The sequence below is a fragment of the Oncorhynchus clarkii genome, chromosome 11 (genome assembly GCF_045791955.1).
Source record: "Oncorhynchus clarkii lewisi isolate Uvic-CL-2024 chromosome 11, UVic_Ocla_1.0, whole genome shotgun sequence".
NCBI classification, from domain to species: domain Eukaryota; kingdom Metazoa; phylum Chordata; class Actinopteri; order Salmoniformes; family Salmonidae; genus Oncorhynchus; species Oncorhynchus clarkii.
Window position 1 is genome coordinate 10,874,237 of NC_092157.1, and position 25,228 is coordinate 10,899,464.

Genomic DNA, 25,228 nt, shown 5'->3' on the forward strand with positions numbered 1-25,228 from the left:
GACAAGATAGTAGCTACTAAACAATTGGGCACCACGAAATTGGGGAGAAAACGGGGTAAAAAAAAAAAAAGATTAAGGCTTCTGGAGCGTACTGCCATGCGGGGGTATTAAATACAGTAGCTTCCATGTACTGCTTTTGTGTTTTCCTTGTTTTAGTGTTGGTCAGGACGTGAGCTGGGGGGGGCATTCTATGTTGTGTGTCTAGTTTGTCCGTTTCTATGTATGGCCTGATATGGTTCTCAATCAGAGGCAGGTGTTAGTCATTGGCTCTGATTGGGAACCATCTTTAGGTAGCTTGTTTTGTGTTGGGGTTTGTGGGTGGTTGTTTCCTGTCTTTGTGTTCTCTGCACTAGATAGGACTGTTTCGGGACGTTTGTTATTTTGTATTTGTGTAGTTGTTCACGTTATCGTCTTTTATTAAACATGTTGAACACGAACCACGCTGCATTTTGGTCCTCCTCTCCTTCCCATGGAAGAAAACCGTTACAACTGCAGAAATGACGGAATACACTTCTATGGGAGTGAGTGAGTGTCTTGTTTACTTTTTTTTGTTAAATCATAAAGACAATAGGGAGAACTACTCTGAAGAGAACCTCAACCTTTCAGAGAGAAACATATTTAAGTCTGTCATAACAGAAGAGGCGATTACATTTCTACTTCATTTTAATGCATGCATTTAGAATGCAAATTAGTTGCTAATGAGGTTGGGTTCGAGACGGGTTTTCTAAAACGTGGTGGATTTATTTTTTTCTGCAGCAGCAGGGCTTATACGTAGAATGGTACTGCGGATGAGGAGTCGGTCAGGAGCCATTGTAATCATTGGTCTTTCAGGAGGATCCCACAAGTGGAGAGGGCCGGGGACAGAAGAATATGCATGGTCTCATTACATTCAGCGTTGATTACATCCTTGGAAAAGGTGTGGTACAAAAATAGCAGAGGGCGAGTTGAATCCTCAGACAGATGCTCAGGGGAGAGGGAGAGGGAGAGGGAGAGGGAGAGGGAGAGGGAGAGGGAGAGAGAGAGAGAGAGAGAGAGAGAGAGAGAGAGAGAGAGAGAGAGAGAGAGAGAGAGAGAGAGAGAGAGAGAGAGAGAGAGAGAGAGAGAGAGATGAGGGAGAGAGACACAAGAGAGAAGGGTAGGCTACAGTGTGGAGCGGAATCCTCAGACAGATGCTCAATGAGAGAGAGACAGCGAGAGAGACAGTGAGGAGGGTAGGCTACAGGGTTGGCTTCCCCAGGCTTCATCAGCCTCCCCTTTGTGGAGGCACTCCTACAACCTCACTGTTGTTGCATGGAGCCAACCAACCGGCAGCTTATCTATTACCCAATGACAACAGCGTGCAAGTCTCACCTTGCCAACCCCAGCTGCTGGTGGATAATACCTTCATTTGAGGTATTATCCCTTCCTAATCTGGATCAATGGAACAAACAGCAAATTGAGCAAAAATAAATGATGCCCCTAAACAATGGTGACATTCTATCAGGAAAGCCAAGCTGGGTGTAGGTCTGGCCCAAACCATCCTTAGCTATACCAGAAAGGATTTGATAGGTATAAGCAATATGCTGAACGTCCTTCAAGCCTATCAGGGGTTCGATACTGCAACCAAAACAGTTGCATTTTTAGTTCACAATAACCTTATTTTAAATTTTTACCATCATGATTTATTTAAAAGCAGTAAAATGTAATTAACCAAAATAAACCAACTTTCTGTAGAGGCAAATATGGCCCAAGACAGGAGAGGTTTAAGGAAACTAATACAGCCCGGGAATTCCCCTGGACTCAAGACAGGAGAGGTTTAAGGAAACTCTCCAGGCCAGTCAATCATCCCCGTCAGTGGGCAGCTTAGGCCAGTGGTAATAATTATATTTTCAATCTAGGGCAGTGGTCAACCGGTTGATCAAAAACAACAACTATAAAGCCTTGCGTTTCTATTTGTTTTTATTCATCTCGTGCTGTTGGTGGTAGGTGCACCCGTTTCAGCTGCCCTGCTCGCTAAGTAGGTGAATTGTTCCCATTCTGAAGGTACAAACCCACTTTCCCGGCGGTCCCGGAAAGCAAATCAAGTGCTCAATTGGAGGTGTACCTGTGGATGCATTTCAAGGCCTACCTTCAAACTCAGTGCCTCTTTGCTTGACATCATGTGAAAATCAAAAGAAATCTGTCAAGACCTCAGAAAAACAATTGTAGACCTCCACAAGTCTGGTTCATCCTTGGGAGCAATTTCCAAATGCCTGAAGGTACAACGTTCATCTGTACAAACAATAGTACGCACGTATAAATACCGTGGGACCACGCAGACGTCATATCGCTCAGGAAGGAGACGCGTTCTGTCTCCTAGAGAGAATTTGGTGCGAAAAGAGCAAATCAATCCCAGAACAGCAGCAAATGACCTTGTGAATATGCTGGTGGAAAACAGGTACAACAGTATCTATATCCACAGTAAAACGAGTCCTGTAAAACATAACCTGAAAGGCCGCTCAGCAAGGAAGAAGTCACTGCTTCAAAACCGCCATAAAAGACAGACTACGGTTAGCAACTGCACATGGGGACAAAGATTGTACATTTTGGAGAAATGTCCTCTGGTCTGATGAAACAAAAATATAACTGTTTAGCCATAATGACCATTATGATAGGAGGAAAAAGGGGTAGACTTGCAAGCCGAAGAACACCATCGCAACCGTGAAGCACTGGGGTGGCAGCATCATGTTGTGGGGGTGCTTTGCTGCAGGAGGGACTGATGCACTTCACAAAGTAGATGGCATCATGTGGAAGGGAAATTATGTGGATATATTGAAGCAACATCTCAAGACATAAGTCAGGAATTTAAATCTTGGTCACAAACCAGCTCTGTCAGGAGGAATGGGCCAAAATTCACCCAACTTATTGCGAGAAGCTTGTGGAAGGCTACCTGAAACATTTGACCCAAGTGAAACAATTTAAAGGCAATTCTACCAAATACTAATTGAGTGTATGTATGTAAACTTCTGACCCAAAAGCTGAAATAAATCAATCACACTCGACTATTATTCTGACATTTCACATTCTTAAAATAAAGTGGTGATCCTAACTGACTTAAGACAGGGAATTGTTACTAGGATTAAATGTCAGGAATAGTCTGGAATAGTGAAAAACTGAGTTTAAATGTATTTGGCTAAGGTGTATGTAAACTTCCGACTTCAACTGCATGTCTATCACTTTGTGTAGCCGTTAGCGATGCTAATGATAGACTAACCATTTTAGGGTAGATGGAAAGGTAATGAAAAGGTAACTACAAAGTGGCCTATACCTACCTGGCAGAAACATGATTATTTGCTTCCCTCCAGTTTTTTGGAAAACTCCATCACAAGTACGCTACAGAAACACCGCTAACCAAACAACTGTCTGTCCGGTGCGCACCGGAATTACAAGGGTAAAATACATTTCTCAAAATTATCCCACACCCCCAAAAATGGTCCCCTGACGTGGTTTAGTTTAGAGTATTTATTAGTCACATGCACAGGGTCACAGATGTAGTTGCGGAGTACAGTGAAATTCTTAAGGTACGAGCTCCAGTGCAGGTCAAGAGGAGTGAATGGGACAATAATATATATGGTACATATTTACAACTGTAAATAAGCTTTGTTGTGGACTTAAAACATCACAATTAGTTTGTTTTTCTATTAAAAAAAGTGATTGAGAGTGAAAACTTTAACTGGGGGAAATCAGTCCTCCCCGTTTCTTTTTTCTCCGTGATATCATTTTGGTATTATTTTAACAGTCTATTTTCTTTGCTGTTCCAGTAACTATATCTAAATCAATGTAACAACACAAGGGCTTGCTAATTTAAAAGATGGGTAGTTATTATTTGCCTGGTTCTTTATGAAATGCAGGCACATTACGGGACATAGGCAGGGCCATTATCAATTATAAAAAATATATATATTTTTGGGCGACCAAATCATGTGCTGGTGCCACAAACTGAAACAGTTGGTAACACCAATGCCACCAGTGTAAAAAGTCAGTGTAGAATCCTGCTTTCAGAGAGCAAGGTGGTGCTAATAACACATTGCTCATCCCTTTCAATCCTTTCAGATCTCCGTGAAGTGCTTTAGAGATTAGGGTTGTTACTGGACCGGGCCATAGTGTCAGACAGTGTTGTCATCAACGGTTGTCTTACCTGTGGTGTCCTGTGTATTTGGCCCCTTTGATGTGGCCCACGCCCCTGCAGCCCGGGGTGGGACACACTCCCTGGGTCACGGAGCTCTTAAGGTCAGAAGATCCTGCATGTGCTGCATGGGGACGAAAACAAAACCAACAATCACAAGCCTTGCTTCATTTGAGGATAATGCTCAATTGTTTTTTGTGTTTGGTATTTTCTTAGGATCCCCATTAACTGTTGTGAAAGCAGCAGCTACTCTTTCTAGGGTCAACACAAAACATGACAACATTAATAAACAAGAACAGCTCAAGGACAGAACGACACTGTACATTTTAAAAAACGGCACACGTAGCCTACATATCAATACATATACACAAACTATATAGGTCAAACAGGGGAGAGGCGTTGTGCAGTGAGGTGTTGCTTTATCTGTTTTTAAACCAGGTCTGCTGTTCATTTGAGCAATATGAAATGGAAGGGAGTTTGATGCAATAATGGCTCTATATAATACTGTACATTTTCTTGAATTTGTTCTGAATTTGGGGACTGTGAAAAGACCCCTGGTGGTATGTCTGGTTGGGTAAGTGTGAAAATGTCAGATCTGTGCGTAAGTTGGAATTTAACACATTCATGTGTCTGATATTAAAGAAGAAGTGATGCGGTCAGTCTCTACTCAACTCTTAGCCAAGAGAGACTGGCAAAGAATCTGTATTAGCCCTCTGATTACAATGAAGAGCAAGATGTGCCGCACTGTTCTGGGCCAGCTGCAGCTCACTAGGTCTTTCTTTGCAGCACTTGACCACATGGCTGGACAATAATCAAAATATGACAAAACTAGACCCTGCAGGACTTGATTTTTGGAGTGTGGTGTCATAAAAGTAGAACATCTCTTTATTACAGACAGACCTCTCCCCAGCTTTACAACCACTGAATCTATAAGTTTTGACCATGACAGTTCACAATCTAAGGTAACGCCAAGTCATTTAGTCCCCTCAACTTGTTCAACAGCCACACCATTCATTACCAGATTCAGCTGAGGTCCAGAACTTAGGGAATGATTTGCACCAAATACAATGCTCTTAGTTTTAGAGATGTTCAGGACCAGTTTGATTACTGGCCACCCATTCCAAAACTGACTGGAACTCTTTGTTAAGGGTTTCAGTGACATCATTAGCTGTGGATGCTGACAGGTATATGGTTGAATCATCAGCATAAATGGATACACAGGCTTTGTTTAATGCCAGTTGCCTGTCATTGGTCAAAATAGAAAAGAGGGCCTAGAGCGCTATCCTGCGGTATACCACACTTCACATTTTTGACATTAGAGAAGCTTCCATTAAAGAAAGATAGATAGCTCTGAATCCACGATATGGCAGAAGTTGAAAAGCCATAACACATACGTTTTATCAACAACAGGTTATGGTCAATCATTTAAAAGGCTGCACTGAAATCTAACAGTACAGCTCCCACAATCTTCTTATTATCAATTTCCTTCAACCAATCATCAGTCATTTGTGTCAGTGCAGTACATGTTGACTGCCCTTCTCTATAAGCACGCTGAAAGTCTGTTGTCAATTTGTTTACAGAGAAATAGCATTGTATTTGGTAAAACACCATTATATCTAACAGTTTGCTTTGGCTTTAGAGTCAGCAACCATCTTCAGTAGCTTTCCATCTAAGTTGTCAATGCCAGGAGGTTTGTCATTATTGATCAATAACAATAATCATTCCACCTCTCCCACACCAACTTTACAAAATTCTAACTTAGTGCTTTTTTTCCCCCATCATTAGTTATTTTATGCATGAATACGATAGCTCACTGTCCATTTCCTGCCTAAGTTTGCCCATTTCGCCAATGAAGTAATCATTAAAATAATTTGCAACATCAAATGGTTGTGTGATGAATAAGCCATCTGATTCAATGAAAGATGGAGTTTAAAATTGTCTTTCTGCCAATAATTTAATTTAAAAGTAGTCTAAAGTTTTTTTTTCCATAATTCGTTCTATCATTGATCTTGGCTTCATAATACATTTTCATTGTTTGATTTAGCCAATAGGCAAGTAGTAGGTTAACTTGTATCAGCAACTGCAGTCAGTGGTACAGGTATCAGTGGTATATGTAACCCATGCGTGATGAGGAACTAAAACTGAGTTACAATGATTGGAAAAGGCCTTACACAGGGTTAACTGGGGTAGACCAATACATACCAATACATATTTCGTGTTTCAGGGTAGACAAATAGCCCTTAAGGCTTTGCTTATGTGGTAGATTTCCAAAATGAAGAGATTAAGACCTCTAGAGTGACATCCAAAATGTATTTTGCCATAATACATCACCCACCAAATTTCTACCACAAACCAAAATAAGATCTACGGTATTCAAGTCAGGTTTATGGCCTGTATTGCTGTTGCCAAGATTAAACTACTTCTTTCTCCCCGACATACTCATGCACACACAGACACATTTCATTGGTCGTCCCAGACGTGTTAACCCAAAGGGGAAGTGAAGTGATTTGTTACAGTCTCTGAAGGAGATGAGTCCTCCACTTGGAATAAGATTAGACTTGTGTTTCTTATTTCTAAACTTGTTTTCCGTTGCAGCCATTTATATTCTACCCCTAAAAACAATTGGTCAGCGGTAAAACGTCAAGAAAAACTAAATCACGGCCAACATTGAAAGAGAAAAACAGATGGCATTCTTTGAAGATCAAGACATTTTCAAGGTCAAGACATTTCATGCACTGTGGCAACCTGTCAATCACAACGAAGGACTACTTGGAAATGGAAAAAAAGTTTGTTTTGGGGCTGTATATGAAGATTTAGAGCGCACTACAAATCCCTGTGCCATAGAAAATACTTTGCACCATTCTATCAGCTGTGCTCTAATGTCAGTGAGATTTACCTCTGAAAGGGACAGGGTCAATATGGGCTATGGAATGGTCCTTGAGAAGAATGGAGTCTACTGGTTTGTGTGTAGGTGAGGGTGTTGGGAGGTGGTGGTTGGTGAAGAGCGCACACTCGCAGATGTGCGCACACACACACACACAGAGAAAAACACAAGCTCATACATGCACTGACGCGCACACACACAGAGACACACACACAGAGAAACACACACAGAGAAACACAAGCTCATACATGCACTGACGCGCACACACACACACACAAAGGGGTTGTGAACTCACAGAGGGGGGGTTCCAGGGGGTGACCTGTCCGGGCACACCAGCCCACAGGGTGAAGGTCCGGCAGGTCAGAGTCCACCCAGAAGTCAAACTTCTCATGCCAGCCATCAAAATGGATCTGATTGATACAGAGAGACACACACCACACACACACACACAGAGAGAGCGAGACACAGACACAAAGACAGAGAGAAAGAGAGAAATTGATACACACAGAGAGAAATAAGAAACAACCACATTAGTATATCATTGTTCTTCATAAAGTGTGCTGTGATCATGTAGAGTAAAATGACATTTGTATTGAATAAACTTGAAATATTTAAAGACCGAAGTAAACAAATTTTAGAACACCAAGTTTAATGATCATAGATAGCTGGTTCAAAATACAGTACCTGCTCCTAGTAGAGGACTCTTTGAAACTACAATGGAATGCATTGTAGATCTGATTATTTTTATTTATTTATTTATTTAACCTTTATTTGAACAGGGAAGACATATTGTGACATAGGTCTCTTTTACAAATGTGCCCTGTGTGTGTGTGTGTGTATATATATATATATATATATATATATATATATATTATTTTTTTCAGCTTTATTTAACCAGGTAGGCAAGTTGAGAACAAGTTCTCATTTACAATTGCGACCTGGCCAAGATAATGCAAAGCAGTTCGACACATACAACAACAGAGTTACACATGGAGTAAAACAAACAAAGTCAATAATACAGTAGAAAAATAAGTCTATATACAATGTGAGCAAATGACGTGAGATAAGGGAGGTAAAGGCAAAAAAAAGTAGTAAAAGTAAAGTAAATACAATATAGCAAGTAAAACACTGGAATGGTAGATTTGCAGTGGAAGAATGTGCGAAGTAGAGAGATAATTGGGTGCAAAGGAGAAAAATAGATAAATAAATACAGTAGGGGAAGAGGTAGTTGTTTGGGCTAAATTATAGATGGGCTATGTACAGGTGCAGTAATCTGTGAGCTGCTCTGACAACTGGTGCTTAAAGCTAGTGAGGGAGATAAGTGTTTCCAGTTTCAGAGATTTTTGTAGTTCGTTCCAGTCATTGGCAGCAGAGAACTGGAAGGAGAGGCGGCCAAAGGAAGAATTGGTTTTGGGGGTGAGCAGAGAGATATACCTGCTGGAGCGAGTGCTACAGGTGGGTGCTGCTATGGTGACCAGCGAGCTGAGATAAGGGGGGACTTTACCTAGCAGGGTCTTGTAGATGATCTGGGGCCAGTGGGTTTGGCGACGAGTATGAAGCGAGGGCCAGCCAACGAGAGCATACAGGTCGCAGTGGTGGGTAGTGTAAGGGGCTTTGGTGACAAAACGGATGGCACTGTGATAGACTGCATCCAATTTATTGAGTAGGGTATTGGAGGCTATTTTGTAAATGACATCGCCGAAGTCGAGGATCGGTAGGATGGTCAGTTTTACAAGGGTATGTTTGGCAGCATGAGTGAAGGATGCTTTGTTGCGAAATAGGAAGCCAATTCTAGATTTAACTTTGGATTGGAGATGTTGGATGTGAGTCTGGAAGGAGAGTTTACAGTCTAACCAGACACCTCGGTATTTGTAGTTGTCCACATATTCTAAGTCAGTACCGTCCAGTGTAGTGATGTTGGACGGGCAGGCAGCGATCGGTTGAAGAGCATGCATTTAGTTTTACTTGTATTTAAGAGCAATTGGAGGCCACGGAAGGAGAGTTGTATGCCATTGAAGCTCGTCTGGAGGGTTGTTAACACAGTGTCCAAAGAAGGGCCAGAAGTATACAGAATGGTGTCGTCTGCGTAGAGGTGGATCAGAGACTCACCAGCAACAAGAGCGACATCATTGATGTATACAGAGAAGAGAGTCGATCCAAGAATTGAACCCTCTGGCACCCCCATAGAGACGGCCAGAAGCTCGGACAACAGGCCCTCCGATTTGACACACTGAACTCTATCAGAGAAGTAGTTGGTGAACCAGGCGAGGCAATCATTTGAGAAACCAAGGCTATCGAGTCTGCCGATGAGGATGTGGTGATTGACAGAGTCGAAAGCCTTGGCCAGGTCAATGAATACGGCTGCACAGTATTGTTTCTTATCGATGGAGGTTATGATATCGTTTAGGACCTTGAGCGTCATTGAGGTGCATCCCTGACCAGCTCTGAAACCAGATTGCATCGCGGAGAAGGTATGGTGGGATTCGAAATGGTTGGTAATCTGTTTGTTGACTTGGCTTTTGAAAACCTTAGAAAGGCAGGGTAGGATAGATATAGGTCTGTAGCAGTTTGGGTCAATAGTGCCCCCCCCTTTGAAGAGGGGGATGATCGCAGCTGCTTTCCAATTTTGGGGAATCTCAGACGACATGAAAGACCGGTTGAACAGGCTAGTAATAGGAGTTGCAATAATTTTGACAGATAATTTTAGAAAGAAAGGGTCCAGATTGTCTAGCCCGGCTGATTTGTAGGGGTCCAGATTTTGCAGCTCTTTCAGAACATCAACTGATTGGATTTGGGAGAAGGAGAAATGGGGAAGGCTTGGGCGAGTTGCTGTGGGGGGTGCAGTGCTGTTGACCGGGGTAGGGGTAGCCAGGTGGTAAGCATGGCCAGCTGTAGAAAAATGCTTATTGAAATGATCAATTATAGTGGATTTATCGGTGGTGACAGTGTTTCCTATGCTCAGTGCAGTGAGCAGCTGGGAGGAGGTGTTCTTATTCTCCATGGACTTTAGTGTCCCAGAACTTTTTTGAGTTAGTGTTGCAGGAAGCACATTTCTGCTTGAAAAAGCTAGCCTTGGCTTTTCTAACTGCCTGTGTATTTTGCTTTCTAGCTTCCCTGAAAAGTTGCATATCACGGGGGCTGTTCAATGCTAATGCAGAATGCCATAGGATGTTTTTGTGTTGGTTAAGGGCAGTCAGATCTGGAGAGAGCCAAGGGCTATATCTGTTCCTGGTTCTAAATGTCTTGAATGGGGCATGCTTATTTAAGATGGTGAGGAAGGCATTTAAAAACAATAACCAGGCATCCTCTACTGACGGGATGAGATCAATATCCTTCCAGGATACCCCGGCCAGGTCGATTAGAAAGGCCTGCTCGCTGAAGTGTTTCAGGGAGTGTTTGACAGTGATGAGTGGAGGTTGTTTGACCGCTGACCCATAACGGATGCAGGCAATGAGGCAGTGATCGCTGAGATCTTGGTTGAAAACAGCAGAGGTGTATTTAGAGGGCAAGTTGGTTAGGATGATATTTATGAGGGTGTCCGTGTTTACGGCTTTGGGGTGGTACCTGGTAGGTTCATTGATAATTTGTGTGAGATTGAGGGCATCAAGCTTAGATTGTAGGATGGCTGGGGTGTTAAGCATGTTCCAGTTTAGGTTGCCTAGCAGCACGAGCTCTGAAGATAGATGGGGGAAAATCAGTTCACATATGGTGTCCAGAGCACAGCTGGGGGCAGAGGGTGGTCTATAGCAGGCGGCAACGGTGAGGGACTTGTTTTTAGAGAGATGGAGATAGAGATATATATATATATATATATCTATCTCCAACATAAACAAACATTATACGCAAACTATACTGAACAAAAATATTAAATGCAACATGTAAAGTGTTGGTCCCATGTTTCATGAGATAAAATAAAAAATCCCAGAAATGTTCCATACGCACAAAAACGTATTTCTCTCAAATTTTAGCCACAAATTTGTTTACATACCTGCCAGTGAGCATTTCTCATTTGCCAAGATAATCCAGCCACCTGACAGGTGTGACATACCAAGAAGCTGATTAAACAGCATGATCATTACGCAGGTGCACCTTGTGCTGCGGACAATAAAAGGCCACTTGAATTGAATGAATTGAATGTTCTCTAACATAAGACACCTCCAACATCATTTTAGAGAATTACGTCCAGCCAGCTTCACAACCGCAGACCACATGTAAAAAAGCCAGTCCAGGACCTCCACATCCAGGTTCTTCACCTGCAGGATTGTCTGAGACCAGCCACCCGGACAGCTGATGAAACTGAGGAGTATTTATGTCTGTATTCTGATTGGCTGGGCCTTGCTCCCCAGTTGGTGGGCAGGTCTCCCAAGTGGTTGGGCTTATGCACTCCCATGGCCGCACCTTTGACTGATTTCCTTATACGAAATCATCACAAATCAGCCGGTTACATTTCTCCACAAGAAAGTCCCCAATCAATACTTTACATTGCCAGAACGGCACGAACATCCAGATGAAACTTATTTTGTTCCAGCAATACGGTGCATTAAAACTAAAAGCAGATCTACCTAGGTCGGTGGAGACCCTAGGAACCTGAAGAGTTAACCAATCCTGTGAACGGGTTAGGCAACTCAGGTGCCTATACTTCAAACAGCAAAGTTAGATAAGACTGAAGTTTATGAAATAGGGCCTTGATTACACCTCATTATTTCAAGATGCATGAATTATTCATCATGCTGCTTAAAGATAATCAATGAATCTTCCTCATTAGCGGGCAAGGGTTCTCATAGTGCTACTTTCAGTGCAATATTAAAGTTTCCACCAAAATCCTAATTTATACTAACACCACCACCACTTCGACTGATGCCTCTCAAAACTAGCCGTGTTTTTAGATTTGTTTCCAAATCTATTAAAACCATGATGACTTGTCAGCTGACAAGCTGCAGCTCATAACCATGGTTCAGTGATGGTATAGTACTGACAAGCTGCAGCTCATAACCATGGTTCAGTGATGGTATGGTACTGACAAGCTGCAGCTCATAACCATGGTTCAGTGATGGTATAGTACTGACAAGCTGCAGCTCATAACCATGGTTCAGTGATGGTATGGTACTGACAAGCTGCAGCTCATAACCATGGTTCAGTGATGGTATGGTACTGACAAGCTGCAGCTCATAACCATGGTTCAGTGGTGCTATAGTACTGACAAGCTAAGCTGCAGCTCATAACCATGGTTCAGTGGCGCTATAGTACTGACAAGCTGCAGCTCATAACCATGGTTCAGTGATGGTATGGTACTGACAAGCTGCAGCTCATAACCATGGTTCAGTGATGGTATGGTACTGACAAGCTGCAGCTCATTACCATGGTTCAGTAGTGCTATAGTACTGACAAGCTAAGCTGCAGCTCATAACCATGGTTCAGTGATGGTATGGTACTGACAAGCTGCAGCTCATAACCATGGTTCAGTGGCGCTATAGTACTGACAAGCTGCAGCTCATAACCATGGTTTAGTGGCGCTATAGTACTGACAAGCTGCAGCTCATAACCATGGTTCAGTGGTGCTATAGTACTGACAAGCTGCAGCTCATAACCATGGTTCAGTGATGGTATAGTACTGACAAGCTGCAGCTCATAACCATGGTTCAGTGATGGTATGGTACTGACAAGCTGCAGCTCATAACCATGGTTCAGTGGTATAGTACTGACAAGCTGCAGCTCATAACCATGGTTCAGTGGTGCTATAGTACTGACAAGCTGCAGCTCATAACCATGGTTCAGTGGTGCTATAGTACTGACAAGCTGCAGCTCATAACCATGGTTCAGTGATGGTATAGTACTGACAAGCTGCAGCTCATAACCATGGTTCAGTGGCGCTATAGTACTGACAAGCTGCAGCTCATAACCATGGTTCAGTGGCGCTATAGTGTTCCACCAGGGAAGTTAGCAGGCTTGACCCCTGTGTGCTATACAAAGAAATCCTTGTATGTCTAATGTAGCACTAACCACGAATGGATGCCGAGAGGGTTCCGGTGAAGACGGATGTGACGCGATAGGACAAATATGGTGAGAAATAAGACACTCTGCTCTGTCAATCATCAACTGTATAAACACCCAATACACGCATCAGGCATGTGCGCAAACTCATTGGCATGCAGCACAAACACACACAGGGCATGCGCCCTGGCACACACACTACCAAGTCTCAGTACAAGGCTTGTTAGTGGTTTAACAAGAGCAGCACCACCAAGTGGCTTCTGCAGACTCTCCAGCCTGCTCATTTCACAGAGACACAGTCTTGAACAGATGTGGTGTAGGAGCTGCCAGCTCAGCTTCATCTGCCATGTCACTCAGCAGGCCTCCTCACCCCCAATCCCTTACTGCTTTCCACATGCCCTCTTCTCATCCCCTCACCCCCGCAATCATCCTTTAATTTGGTTCACTATCAACCCTTCTCCTCTCACTACATCGTCCTCTCTTACCCCACCTCTTCACCTTCCTCCCCCTCACCTTGACCCTGTAGTCTTCAGTGTCTGAGACGGTGGCCACACGGACCAGCATGGGGTTCCTCCTATCCACCGTCTCCAGTTTCATGTTCACCGGGAAACTGTGAGGAGCTCTCTGATGGGGAGGAGAAATGAGAAAGTGAGAGGAGCGAGAGAGACATAATGCAGGGGTGGAGATGGAAGACAGGAAAGGGCAGTCAGTCACACTGTACTCAGTTCTCTGAGACAGGAAAGCAGAGCATGCCGAGTGGATGAAAGCAGAGGTGAGGACAGGCCCCGTCAGCCAGAAACTCAGCCAGAGGAGAGGATTTGAGGGTGTGAAACTGTGTGGAGCTGTGCCGATGTCATGCAGGGAAGAGGAAGTTGACAGTGGAGATCTTAAGGGCAGAGAGGAAGTCTGAGTTTGACACAGGGAGTTTCTGAATGAGAATGACAGGGGCCGTATCCATAAATCGTCTCAGAGTCTAAAATTGGTCGTAAGTACTGAGAATAGAGACATTTTACACCTACTCTTATATGTAAAAAATAAAAGCTATGCAAGAAACATTTTAGTCATCCGACTAAGTAAACAGATATTTTAGGACACATCAAGAGCTGTCCTAACCAGTTAAGAGTTGTGCAAGTATGTTGATAATAGAAAAAGGCATTGAGTCAGTGGTTCATGCGCCACACGTGTCATGAATGTTTTGATATTACTATATGATCAATCTATAAATAATCTACACCTACATGCAACAGCATCTATAAATAATCTACACCCACATGCAACAGTATGTCTGGAGCTTTTGAAAATTATTTCACATGATATGCCCAAATACTTATAACCACAGGCTAAAAATAATAGTATTTTTTATTGTATTATTTAATTAACCTAAATCATGTTATTCGAAGTTATCCCTTTGGAGAGCAATATCATGTTGTTATAAATATGCCTTAATTGGGCATGCCTATAAAATCGGTAAATCGAAGCCATCTAGGGCCCACGTTAACTTTGAATGTGTTCAATGAAAATGGACCTTTCAAATGTTTTATACAACATTATCGGCAAGTGATTTGATGCCAACTGTGCCAAAGCAATTTAGAGTTGTTAAAACGGGAGCATCAGAATTGTTTACAAATATTTTAAAAAATGTATGCATGCCAACATGCCAAGAATTAAGAGTAGGCAAAGTGATCATGTCAGGTGAAAATTATATAAATCGTTTTAACATTGCAACATTTCATGTATAGTTACATAACCAACCGCGATGAGGCATCGCCAGCTGTGCATGCTTCGGACAACCACGAAAACAATGTCAATGAGCATCATCACTATCTTTCCTTTGCGGTACCTCCAAAAGGTTGTGATTACCAGCGGAGATAAACTTTTCTGAGTTGATTTTTTTGAGATGCTTTGTGGATACGGGCCCAGGTCTGGAAAAGTGACAAGCCGATGTCAAACTGAGGAAAACATGACTTGAGTCATTATTGTGAAAAGGAACCTAACCACAACCGTTATTAAACTGCCTTCAATTTCAATTGTTTGTAGGAGTTTTTTCAGACAATAAAGGATATCATTATGAAACACTAAAGAAGCCGTTAGATTGCAGCAGAGCCTTGGAACAACAATGGTGCCGCGTGACTCTCTCTCTCTCTCACACACACACACACACACACACACACACACACACACACACACACACACACACACACAGCGCTGTCTGATACAAAGCTAGCCAGCTGTTCTGTGCCTAGCGCTTACTGCTTACCATACAGAAAGCCTGGCTTGGAACTGACGTGGAACCATTGTCTTCTAAGTACTCCTCCCACAGGAAATGTTCTGGATTGGGGTGTCCTTGAACATAATCCAAAACACAATCCGATTAAAACACGGCGAATCGCGCACGCACATGCACACACAAACAACTTCAAACTGGGACCATAAACGCCATTACAAACTAATTAAAAAGACAAATGAGCTTGAAAACTTAGAATGTGACACACAAACACACACACACACAATCCCCGAGCTGACAAGGTACAAATATGTCGTTCTGCCCCTGAACAAGGCAGTTAAACCCACTGTTCCTAGGCCGTCATTGTAAATAAGAATTTGTTCTTAACTGATTTGCCTAGTTAAATAAAAAGTTTTTAATTTTTTTTTAAAAAACATATCGCCTGGTTGTGGGAGGCTGCCATTAGTAAGTGATTAGTTCTACTGGCCACTGCCTCGGTAGTTCTTGTTAAATCTGCCAAATACAGGAGAGGAAAACTAGATTCCATTCTAGTAAAACATCAAGAGAAAATGCATGGGTGCATCTCAATAGACTAAAAGTGGCCTCCTGCTAGCAATATGGCAGATGCATCTGCTACAAGGAATTTATAACACATTAAGACAAAATATGTTCTGTGAATAAAAGCAGCTGGAAGTCTGGTAGTAAATCTGTTGGTAAAGAGCCTACAGATGGTTCAATATATGGGGTAATGAGCACTTTCACCTTCGCAGATTCTCAGGGCAAGATATAACATAATATGAGTAAGTACACCTGTCTCTTCCTTGACTATAGGAATACGTTCCAGAGCTGCAGTTGTTCACCTGATCTAAGAACAACACTTGAGGAGGAATCACACTGTATAGGTCAGCAATGCTGAGCCCATATTAAGTTAAAGGATTTGGTTCGAACACATTCCCTTCATATTGATGTTTGATGCAATCAAAAGAGAGTCACAGACAACATTGGTGAAAACTGAAGTTCACAGAAAAAATGTAAACATTCAGGGCAATACCAAAAAAATATATACATTTTGTCCCAGATGCCATCATGTTGGTATTCACAACTTCAGCCCTGGGGGGACTGCACCCATCAAACGTTTGGACACACCTACTCATTCAAGGGTTTTTCTTTTAGTTGTACTATTTTCAACATTGTAGAATAATAGTGAAGACATCAAAACTATGAATAAAATAACACATATGGAATCATGTGGATTCCAAAAAAGGTATTAAACAAATCAGAATATATTTTTGATTCTTCAAAGTAGCCACCCATGCCTTGATGACAGCTTTGCACACTCTTGGCATTCTCTTAACCAGCTTCACTTGGAATGCTTTTCCAACAATCTTGAAGGAGTTCCCACATATGCTGAGCACATGTTGGATACTTTTCCTTAACTCTGCGGTCCAACTCATCCCAAACCATCTCAATTGGGTTGAGGTTGGGTGATTGTGGAGGCCAGGTCATCTGATGCAGTACTCCATCACTCTCTTTATTGGTCAAATAGCCCTTACACAGGCTGGAGGTGTGTTGGGTCATTGTCCCGTTGAAAAACAAATGATAGTTCTACTAAGCGCAAACCAGATGGAATGGCGTATCGCTGCAGAATGCTGTGGTAGGCATGCTGGTGAAGTGTGCCTTGAATTCCAAATAAATCAGACAGTGTCGCCAGAAAAGCAACCCCACACCATCACACCACCTCCTCCATGCTTCACGGTGGGAACCACACATGCAGAGACCATCCGTTCACCTACTCTGCGTCTCACAAAGACACGGTGGTTGGAACCAAAAATCTCAAATTTGGACTTATCAGACAGATGTCCATTGCTTGTGTTTCTTGGCCCAAGCAAGTATCTTATTGTTATTATTGGTGTCCTTCAAGGGAAAGGGGGACACCTAGTCAGTTGTACAACTGAATGCGTCTTCCACATTTAACCCAACCCCTCTGAATCAGAGAGGTCCGGCGGGCTGCCTTTGAAATCAACATCCACGTCTTCGGTGCCCGGGGAACAGTGGGTTAACTGCCTTGATCAGGGGCAGAACGACAGATTTTTACCTTGTTAGCCTAAACAATTTGAATTTCTAGTTTTAAGTCTTACAACTAGATTCTAATTCAAAAGTAACTGGTTCTGCAAGTCTACCGCCCTCCCTCCACAGAGAAATGTTTGTTTTATTTAACTAGGAAAGTCAGTTAAGAACAAAATATTATTTACAATGATGGCCTACCGGGAGCAGTGGGTTCCCTGCCTTGTTCAGGGGCAGAATGACAGATTTTTACTTAGTCAGCTCAGGGATTCAATCCAGCAACCTTTCGGGTTACTGGCCCAACGCTCTATCTACTAAGCTACCTGCCACCCCAGGTAACCTAGTTAACTAGTTGTTAACTAGTCTCACTGACTTAATAGCTTATTTTTTTTACTTCTGAGATGTTTGTCATAGGTGACTTTAACCTGTCCTGGGGAACCCAAGACACAGTCGGTTTAAAGGATTTGTAATAACCTAAACATCCCTCCGTTGATTACCAAACCCACACAACCAAATCTGAGGGACTCTAATAAATCAACATTAATTGACCATATCTTTACAAATACGCCAGAGAAATTTGTGGCTAGTGGTGTTTTCTCCGTGGATATGAGTGATCACTTTCTATTGTCTGCATTAGATATGTTTGGTACTCCTAAGGCAAAACCATGTACAAGGAGAAAATGTCAAAGAAATTGTGAACAAGCTTTTTTACCATTGCGATCTTAATGGTATCTTAGATATACCGGATTCTGACATGGCTCCAAATTCACTTTATTCATGTTTTTAACAACATTGCAGATTAGCATGGCTAAAAGTACTGACTACGGCCGGGACTGTCAATCCTTCCGAGAATTGAGAAATCTGTGTAAAACTTGTTTGAAAAGCTACATCTGATTATTATATTAACACTAGCTGACTGTACAGGAAATACATATAAATTCTGGAAAACTGTGAAATCAGTAAAGGGTTGCACTTCCTCTACTCTTCCCTTACAAATTAATGTAGAGTCTGGCCCTATTACTGATAACATTGATATCACTAATTAATTTAAAATCAACATTTTATTTCTGCAGGCTGTCTCTTGGAAAGAACTCAAAAACCTACTTACTTTGACAATGTACTGGATGTTGCTGGGGGAATAATACTGAATAATTTTGAAAATGTCCGTCAGGGATTTTCCTTTTGGCAATTCACAGACAATTAAGTCCTTGATATGTTGTTGGCATTAGACATAAAGAAATCTACAGGGGCCCACCATTTGGATCCACGTCTGCTCAAGTGTGCAGCATCCCTCATTGTGGGCCTAATAACCCACATGTTTAATTTAGCATATCTACACTACCGTTCAAAGGTTTGGGGTCATTAGGAATGTCCTTGTTTTCCATGAAAACATACATGAAATTAGTTGCAAAATGAATAGGAAATATAGTCAAGATGTTGACAAGGTTATAAATAATGATTTTTTAAATTGAAATAATAATTGTATCCTTCAAACTTTGTTTTTGTAAAATAATCCTCAATTTGCAGCAATTACAGCCTTGCAGACTTTTGGCATTCTAGTTGTTAATTTGTTGAGGTAATCTGAAAAGATTTCACCCCATGCTTCCTGAAACACCTCCCACAAGTTGGATTGGCTTGATGGGCACTTCTTACATACCATACGGTCAAGCTGCTCCCACAACAGCTCAATAGGGTTGAGAACCAGTGAATGTGCTGGCCACTCCATTATAGACAGAATACCAGCTGACTGCTTCTTCCCTAAATAGTTATTGCATAGTTTGGAGCTGTGCTTTGGGTCATTGTCCTGTTGTATGAGGAAATTGGCTCCAATTCAGCGCCGTCCAAGGGGTATGGCATGGTGTTGCAAATAGGAGTGATAGTCTTCCTTCTTCAAGATCCCTTTTACCCTGTACACATCTCAAACTATACCATCACCAAAGCACCCCCAGAACATCACATTGCCTCCACCAGGCTTGACAGATGGCGTCAAGCACTGCTCCAGCATCTTTTCATTTTTTTTTGCATCTCACGAATGTTATTCTTTGTGATCCGAACACCTCAAACTTAGATTAGTCTGTCCATAACACTTTTTTTTCAAATCTCCTCTCTCCAGTGTCCGTGTTATTTTGCCCATCTTAATCTTTTCATTGGCCAGTCTGACATATGGCTTTTTCTTTGCAACTCAGCCTAGAAGGCCAGCATCCCGGAGTCGCCTCTTCACTGTTGACATTGACACTGGTGTTTTGCAGGTACTATTTAACGGAGCTGCCAGTTGAGGACTTGTGAAGCATCTGTTTCTCAAACTAGACACTAATGTACTAGTCCTCTTGCTCAGTTGTGCACCGGGGCCTGCCACTCTTTCTATTCTGGTTCGAGCCCGTTTGCGCTGTTTTGTGAAGGGAGTAGTACACAGCGTTGTATGAGATTTTCAGTTTCTTGGCAATTTATCGCATGGAATAGCCTTCAATTCTCAGAACAACAATAGACTGACGAGTTTCAGAAGAACGTCCTTTGTTTCTGGACATCGAGCCCACAAATGCTGATGCTAAAAATACTCAACTAGTCTAAAGGCCAGTTTTATTGCTTCTTTAATCAGCACAAGTTTCCAGCTGTGTTAACATAATTGCAAAAGGGTTTTCTAATGATCAAATAGCTGATCCAAGTTTATCATTTTACAAAGGCTAACAACGTGCCATTGGAACACGAGTGATAGTTGCTGATAACGGGCCTCTGTACGCCCACGTAGATATTAAAAATGTAAATCAGCCGTTTCCTGCTACAATAGTCATTTACAACATTAACAATGTCTACACTGTATTTCTGATCATTTTGATGTTTTTTTTTTTTTTTAAATGGACAAAAAAAGTGCTTTTCTTTCAATAACAAGGACATTTCTAAGTGAACCAAACTTTTGAACGGTAGTGTGTGTGTGTATGTATATGTATATATATATATATATATATATATTCCTAAAGAGAGGAAATCAGTGCATGTGCTGCCACTAAGGTAGTTGATTGTTGTGATGTTGACAACTATCGTTCCATATCAAGGCTTTCTTGTTTAGTTAAGATTTTTGAATCCTTGGTGAAAGTTTTTTTTGTTTGTTTAATCTGTGAACTTCATTTTGAATGTATATCAATCAGGGTTTAGACCAGGGCACTGTACTATTAGTGCAACACACAAGTTATAAATGATATTGGCAATGCCTTGGATGCTAAAATGAACAGTGCTTGCCTGTTTCTAGTTTTGTCAAAAGCTTTTGATACAGCTGATCATTCTCTTATAGAGTAAGTTGTCTGTGTTAGGCCTTGGTTCTAATGTCTGTTTATGGTTTCAGAATTATCTTAGTGACAGAACTCAGGCTATTATGATAGACAGGGTTAAATCCACATTTCTTGAAGTGCTTAAAGGGGTACCCCAGTGTTCGATTTTGGGGCCGTTGTTTTTCACATTGTGTATAAATGACATTGGAAATACTGTTCACACTTGTAACATTAATCTCTACGCAGATGACAGTTCTTTACTCCTGTGCCTCTTTAGTGCAGCAGGCCATTGGTGACCTTTAGCAGGATGTTGACTCAATCCAAAATCCCTTACTGATCTTAAATTAATGTTAACTGCAAATAAAAGCAGGTTCTATGCTGTTCACTAGGTCTCGTGATGTTGACCCTGAGGACTTGCGTGTTAGCACTTTAAATGGACTCCAAATTGAGCAAGTTTCTCACTATAATTACTTGGGTATCTGGATTGATGACAAGTTGCCTTTTGAAACACACATTGAAAACTTGACAAAGAAGCTGAGATCTGAGATATATATATATATATATATATATATATAGAAATAAATCCTGCCTCAGTTCTGAAAACAGAAGGAAAATTGTTCAAAGAACACTTCTCTCTGTAATAGACTATGGTGACATTATTTATATGTACGCGGTAGCCTCTGTTTTGAAACCATTGGACTCAGTATTCCATTCAGCAATACATTTTATCTCCGGGGACGGTTTTAGGACTCATCATTATATTCTTTACTCTTCTGTCTGTAAGAAGAGAGCTGCACTCTTATTTATTTACAAAGCAGTCTTTCAGAAACTTCCTCCGCACATTACTTCATTGATTCATTTATAGACGTACAAACGACCAAACCCGTTCTCAGGGATGGTTAACTCTGGAGGTCCCTTTGGTCTGCACAGTATTGGGAAAATCTGCTTTTAGTTTAATTGCCCCTTGTGTGGAACAATACACAGAATTCCTTGCAATGAGATATTACAATTATTGATTGGAAACTTTTGTTACAGAATGAGATTGCTTTTCTTAAATATATGTTTAATGTTGTTTTATATGTAATGTTTATGCAGGGTTGTTGTGTTTTATTTGTAAACGTACACAGGGATTTCTTGTTAGAGTTCTCATTGAGACTCACTGTTTAAATAAAGGTTAATAAAAAAATAAACGTTTTCTGAGCTATTTTTTCCACGCTTTGTCATTATGGGGAATTTGTGAGTAGATTGAAGTTGAAAATGTTTTTATTGAATCAATTTTAGAATAAGTCTAACGTAACAAAATCGGAATACTTTCTGAATGCACCGTGTATATAGAGCACCAATCAAAAGTTTGGACACACCTACTCATTCAAGGGTTTTTCTTTATTTTGACTATTTTCTACATTGTAGAACAATAGTTACGGACGTCAAAACTATTAAATAACACATATGGAAACATGTAGTAACCAAAAAAAGTGTTAAACAAATACAAATATTTTTTAGATTCTTCAAAGTAGCCACCCGTTGCCTTGACGACAACTCACACTATTGGCATTGTGTTTTATTACAAATTATGTAGTTGATGATCCCTGATAGACTGTTGGTATCTCTCAGCACCACATATACACCCCTAAAACTACTAAAGCTGAGCCAAGGACTATCGGGTCTGATAGGAGCTGAGAGAGCGAGAGAGAAACCTTATTTCAAATGGTAAATTAATGCTCTCTGCACAAGGCATGGATCAAATAGTTAAAATAATGTTTTACCCAACAGCTGTGGTAACAGAAACTATAATGTCTCTCTCCCCCCGTTCTACCCCCTCTTCACCCCTATTTCCCTCGCTCTTCCCATTCGCTGATCTGATGTATGATGATTGTGCTACAGAATCCATTGAACAGCACATCACCCCGCTCGCTTTTAACTGGAAAAACAGATGCAGTTTTGCGACACACAGGAGAATGTTAGCCGAATGGCACAACCAAGCCGCCTATTAGATTGTAGAACAGGAGAGGGAACGAGGGAGAAGAAAATGGAGAAATAGAAATAGGAGAGCGAGAGAGCCTAGAGGGTTTTGATATCCTCTCAAATGACTTGGAATCCTCACATTTTTGTCATTTATCAAACACTCTTATCCAGAGCAAATTATAGTTTGTGCTTTCATCTTACGATAGCTAGGTGGGACAACCACATATCACAGGAAATATGTCATTTATTGAGGAAAAGTGTATCAGCAAAGTCAGAGCTAGAAAGGAGGGGTTGGATTCAGGTGCTTTTAGAAGATGGGCAGGGTCTGCTGTCCTATCTTCAGGGGGAAGCTGGTTTCACCATTGGGGTGCCAGGACAGAGAAGAGCTCGGACTGGACTGAGCGGGAGCTGCCCTCCCGTAGGTGTGGCAGGGCCAAGAGACCAAAGGTGGCAGAACGGAGAGCTCAGGTTGGGGTTTAGGGTTTGAGCATAGCCTGAAGGTAGGGAGGGCAGTTCCTCTTGCTGCACTGTTGGCAAGCGCCATGTTCTAGTAGTGGATGTGAGCTTCAACTGGAAGCCAGTGGAGTGTGCAGAGGAGTAGGGTGACATGGGACAACTTGGGAATGTTGACCAGGTGGGCTGCAGCGTTCTGGTTAAGGTTCAGGGGTTTGATGGCACAAGCAGGGAGCCCAGCTAACAGCAATAGTCCAGACCGAAGATGACAAGGACCTGCACCGCTTCCTGTGTGAGGTAAGGTTGTACTCAATGTATGGTGTAGAGCATGAACCAGCAGGATTGAGTCACTGCTTTGATGTTTGCAGAGAACGACAAGGTGTTGTCCAGGGTCGCACAAAGGTTCTTTGCACTCTGGGAGAGCAACACTGTGGAGTTGTCAACCATGATGGAGAGGTCTTTGAGCGGGCAGGCCTTCCCCGGGAGGAAGAGAATCTCTGTCTTGTCGAGGTTGAGGGCCGACATCCAAGCTGAGATATCTGCAAGGCACACAGAGATGCGTGCGTCTCTGGGGGGGGGGGGGGGGGGGGTAGTTGAGTGTCATCCACATAGCAATGATAGGAGTGACCATGTGAGGATATGACAGAGCCAAGTGACTTGGTGTATAGAGAGAAGAGGAGAGGGCCTAGAACCGAGCACTAGGGGTACACCAGTAGTGAGAGTACGTGATGCAGACACAGATCCTCTCCTCGTCACGTGGTAGGAGCGGCCTGCCAAGTAGAACGCAATCCAAGAGTGTGTAGAGCCTGAGTCGCCCAGCCCTGAGAGCGTGCAGAGGATCTGATAGTTCAGTGTCGAAGGCAGAGGATAGATCTTGCAGGATGAGAACACAGGAAAGAGAGCCAGCTTTGACAGTGCGGAGAGCCTCTGCGTTACAGAGAAGCAAAGTCTCGGTTGAGTGACCCGTCTTGAAGCCTGACTGGTTAGGGTCAAGAAGATCATTCTGAGAGAGATAACAAGAGAGTTGATCAGAGACAGCACACTCAAGTGTTTTGGAAAGAAAATAATGGGATACAGGTCTATAGTTTTTGACTTCAGATGAGTCGAGTGTTGGGTTTCTTTTGGAGTCAGAGGGGACGCAGCCAGGGCTCAGGGATGAGTTGATGAGGAATTGGAGGAAGGTCTCCAGAGAAGGTCTGGAAAAGGAAGCATGGGGTCGAGTGGGCAGGTTGTCGGGCGGCCAGACCTCACTAGCTGCAGGATTTCATATGGAGAGAGGGGAGAAAGAGGTCAAGGCATAGAGTAGTTCTGTGTGACTGGGACCAGTGGACTCAATAGGCTGAGTGAACGAAGAACAGATTTCGTCAACCTTCTTTTTAAAGTGGTTGACAAAGTCACCCACAGAGAGGGAGAGGGAGGGGAGACTTAGGAGGGAGGAAAAGTGTTTCCTGGGGCTAGAGGCAGAAGCTTGAAATTTAGAGCGATAGAAAGTGGCTTTAGCAGCAGATACAGAGGAAGGGAAGTTAGAGAGGAGGAAGTGAATGATAACTTCCGGAGGACCAATTTTCCTCAGCTGCCCACAGCGCTGTTCTGTAAGCTCGCAATGAGTCACTCAGCCACGGAGCAGGGGGGAAAGCCATAGGATGAATGCTGACAGGTGCAGTAAATAATATAGGAATTTTCTAAATGTAAAAAAAATTGACTGTCAATTGAATGCTTTAAAAAATAACTAATTGTGATATAACTTAACATTACTAAGTTACGTGCTGTAATGTAGTGTTCCATCATGCTATATCAACAAAAACAACAATTGTGAAGTAAATTACTAATGTTAAGATGTTTTATGCATTGAAGGGCATGTACAGTATACTATGTACTGTAGTACTAAAGAACAGCTGTGATTAGGGGCAGAAGGTAGCCTAGTGGTTAGAGTGTTGGGCCAGTAACCGAAAGGCTGCTAGATCGAATCCCTAAAAATCTGTCGTTCTGCCCCTGAACAAGGCAGTTAACCCACTGTTCCTAGGCCGTCATTGTAAATAAGAAATTGTTCTTAACTGACTTGCCTAATTAAATAAAGGTTCAATAATAATAATTAAGTGCCTCATTTTAGGATGATGGACGTTGGCAGTTTGAAGAGACTAAAATCTAATATTTTGGCATAAATCTGATTCAAATGTGTTTTTTTCCTGCAGTCTGAACAGCCAAAAAGGACATGGAATCAGGTATTTTAAGGCACATTT

At 42.1% G+C, this 25,228-nt stretch overlaps 1 protein-coding gene across 6 annotated transcripts in view; it reads right to left on the bottom strand.

Annotated features, from left to right (window-relative positions):
• Positions 1 to 25,228, bottom strand: part of LOC139420192 (lethal(3)malignant brain tumor-like protein 4) — a 125,535-nt gene that overhangs the window by 61,289 nt on the left and 39,018 nt on the right. For 4 of the 6 annotated variants that reach the window (XR_011635476.1, XM_071170008.1, XM_071170009.1 and 1 more), the window contains exons 11-14: positions 15,277 to 15,362; positions 13,533 to 13,643; positions 7,324 to 7,438; positions 4,157 to 4,268 (exon numbers count right to left, since the gene is read on the bottom strand). Coding sequence is in view for 5 of the 6 variants with exons in the window: in XM_071170008.1 (XP_071026109.1) it covers positions 4,157 to 4,268; positions 7,324 to 7,438; positions 13,533 to 13,643; positions 15,277 to 15,362 (424 nt within the window). In the remaining variant the exon portion in view is untranslated. The remainder of the gene's footprint in view (positions 1 to 4,156; positions 4,269 to 7,323; positions 7,439 to 13,532; positions 13,644 to 15,276; positions 15,363 to 25,228) is intronic. The other 2 variants (XM_071170010.1, XM_071170011.1) reach the window with 1 other exon arrangement.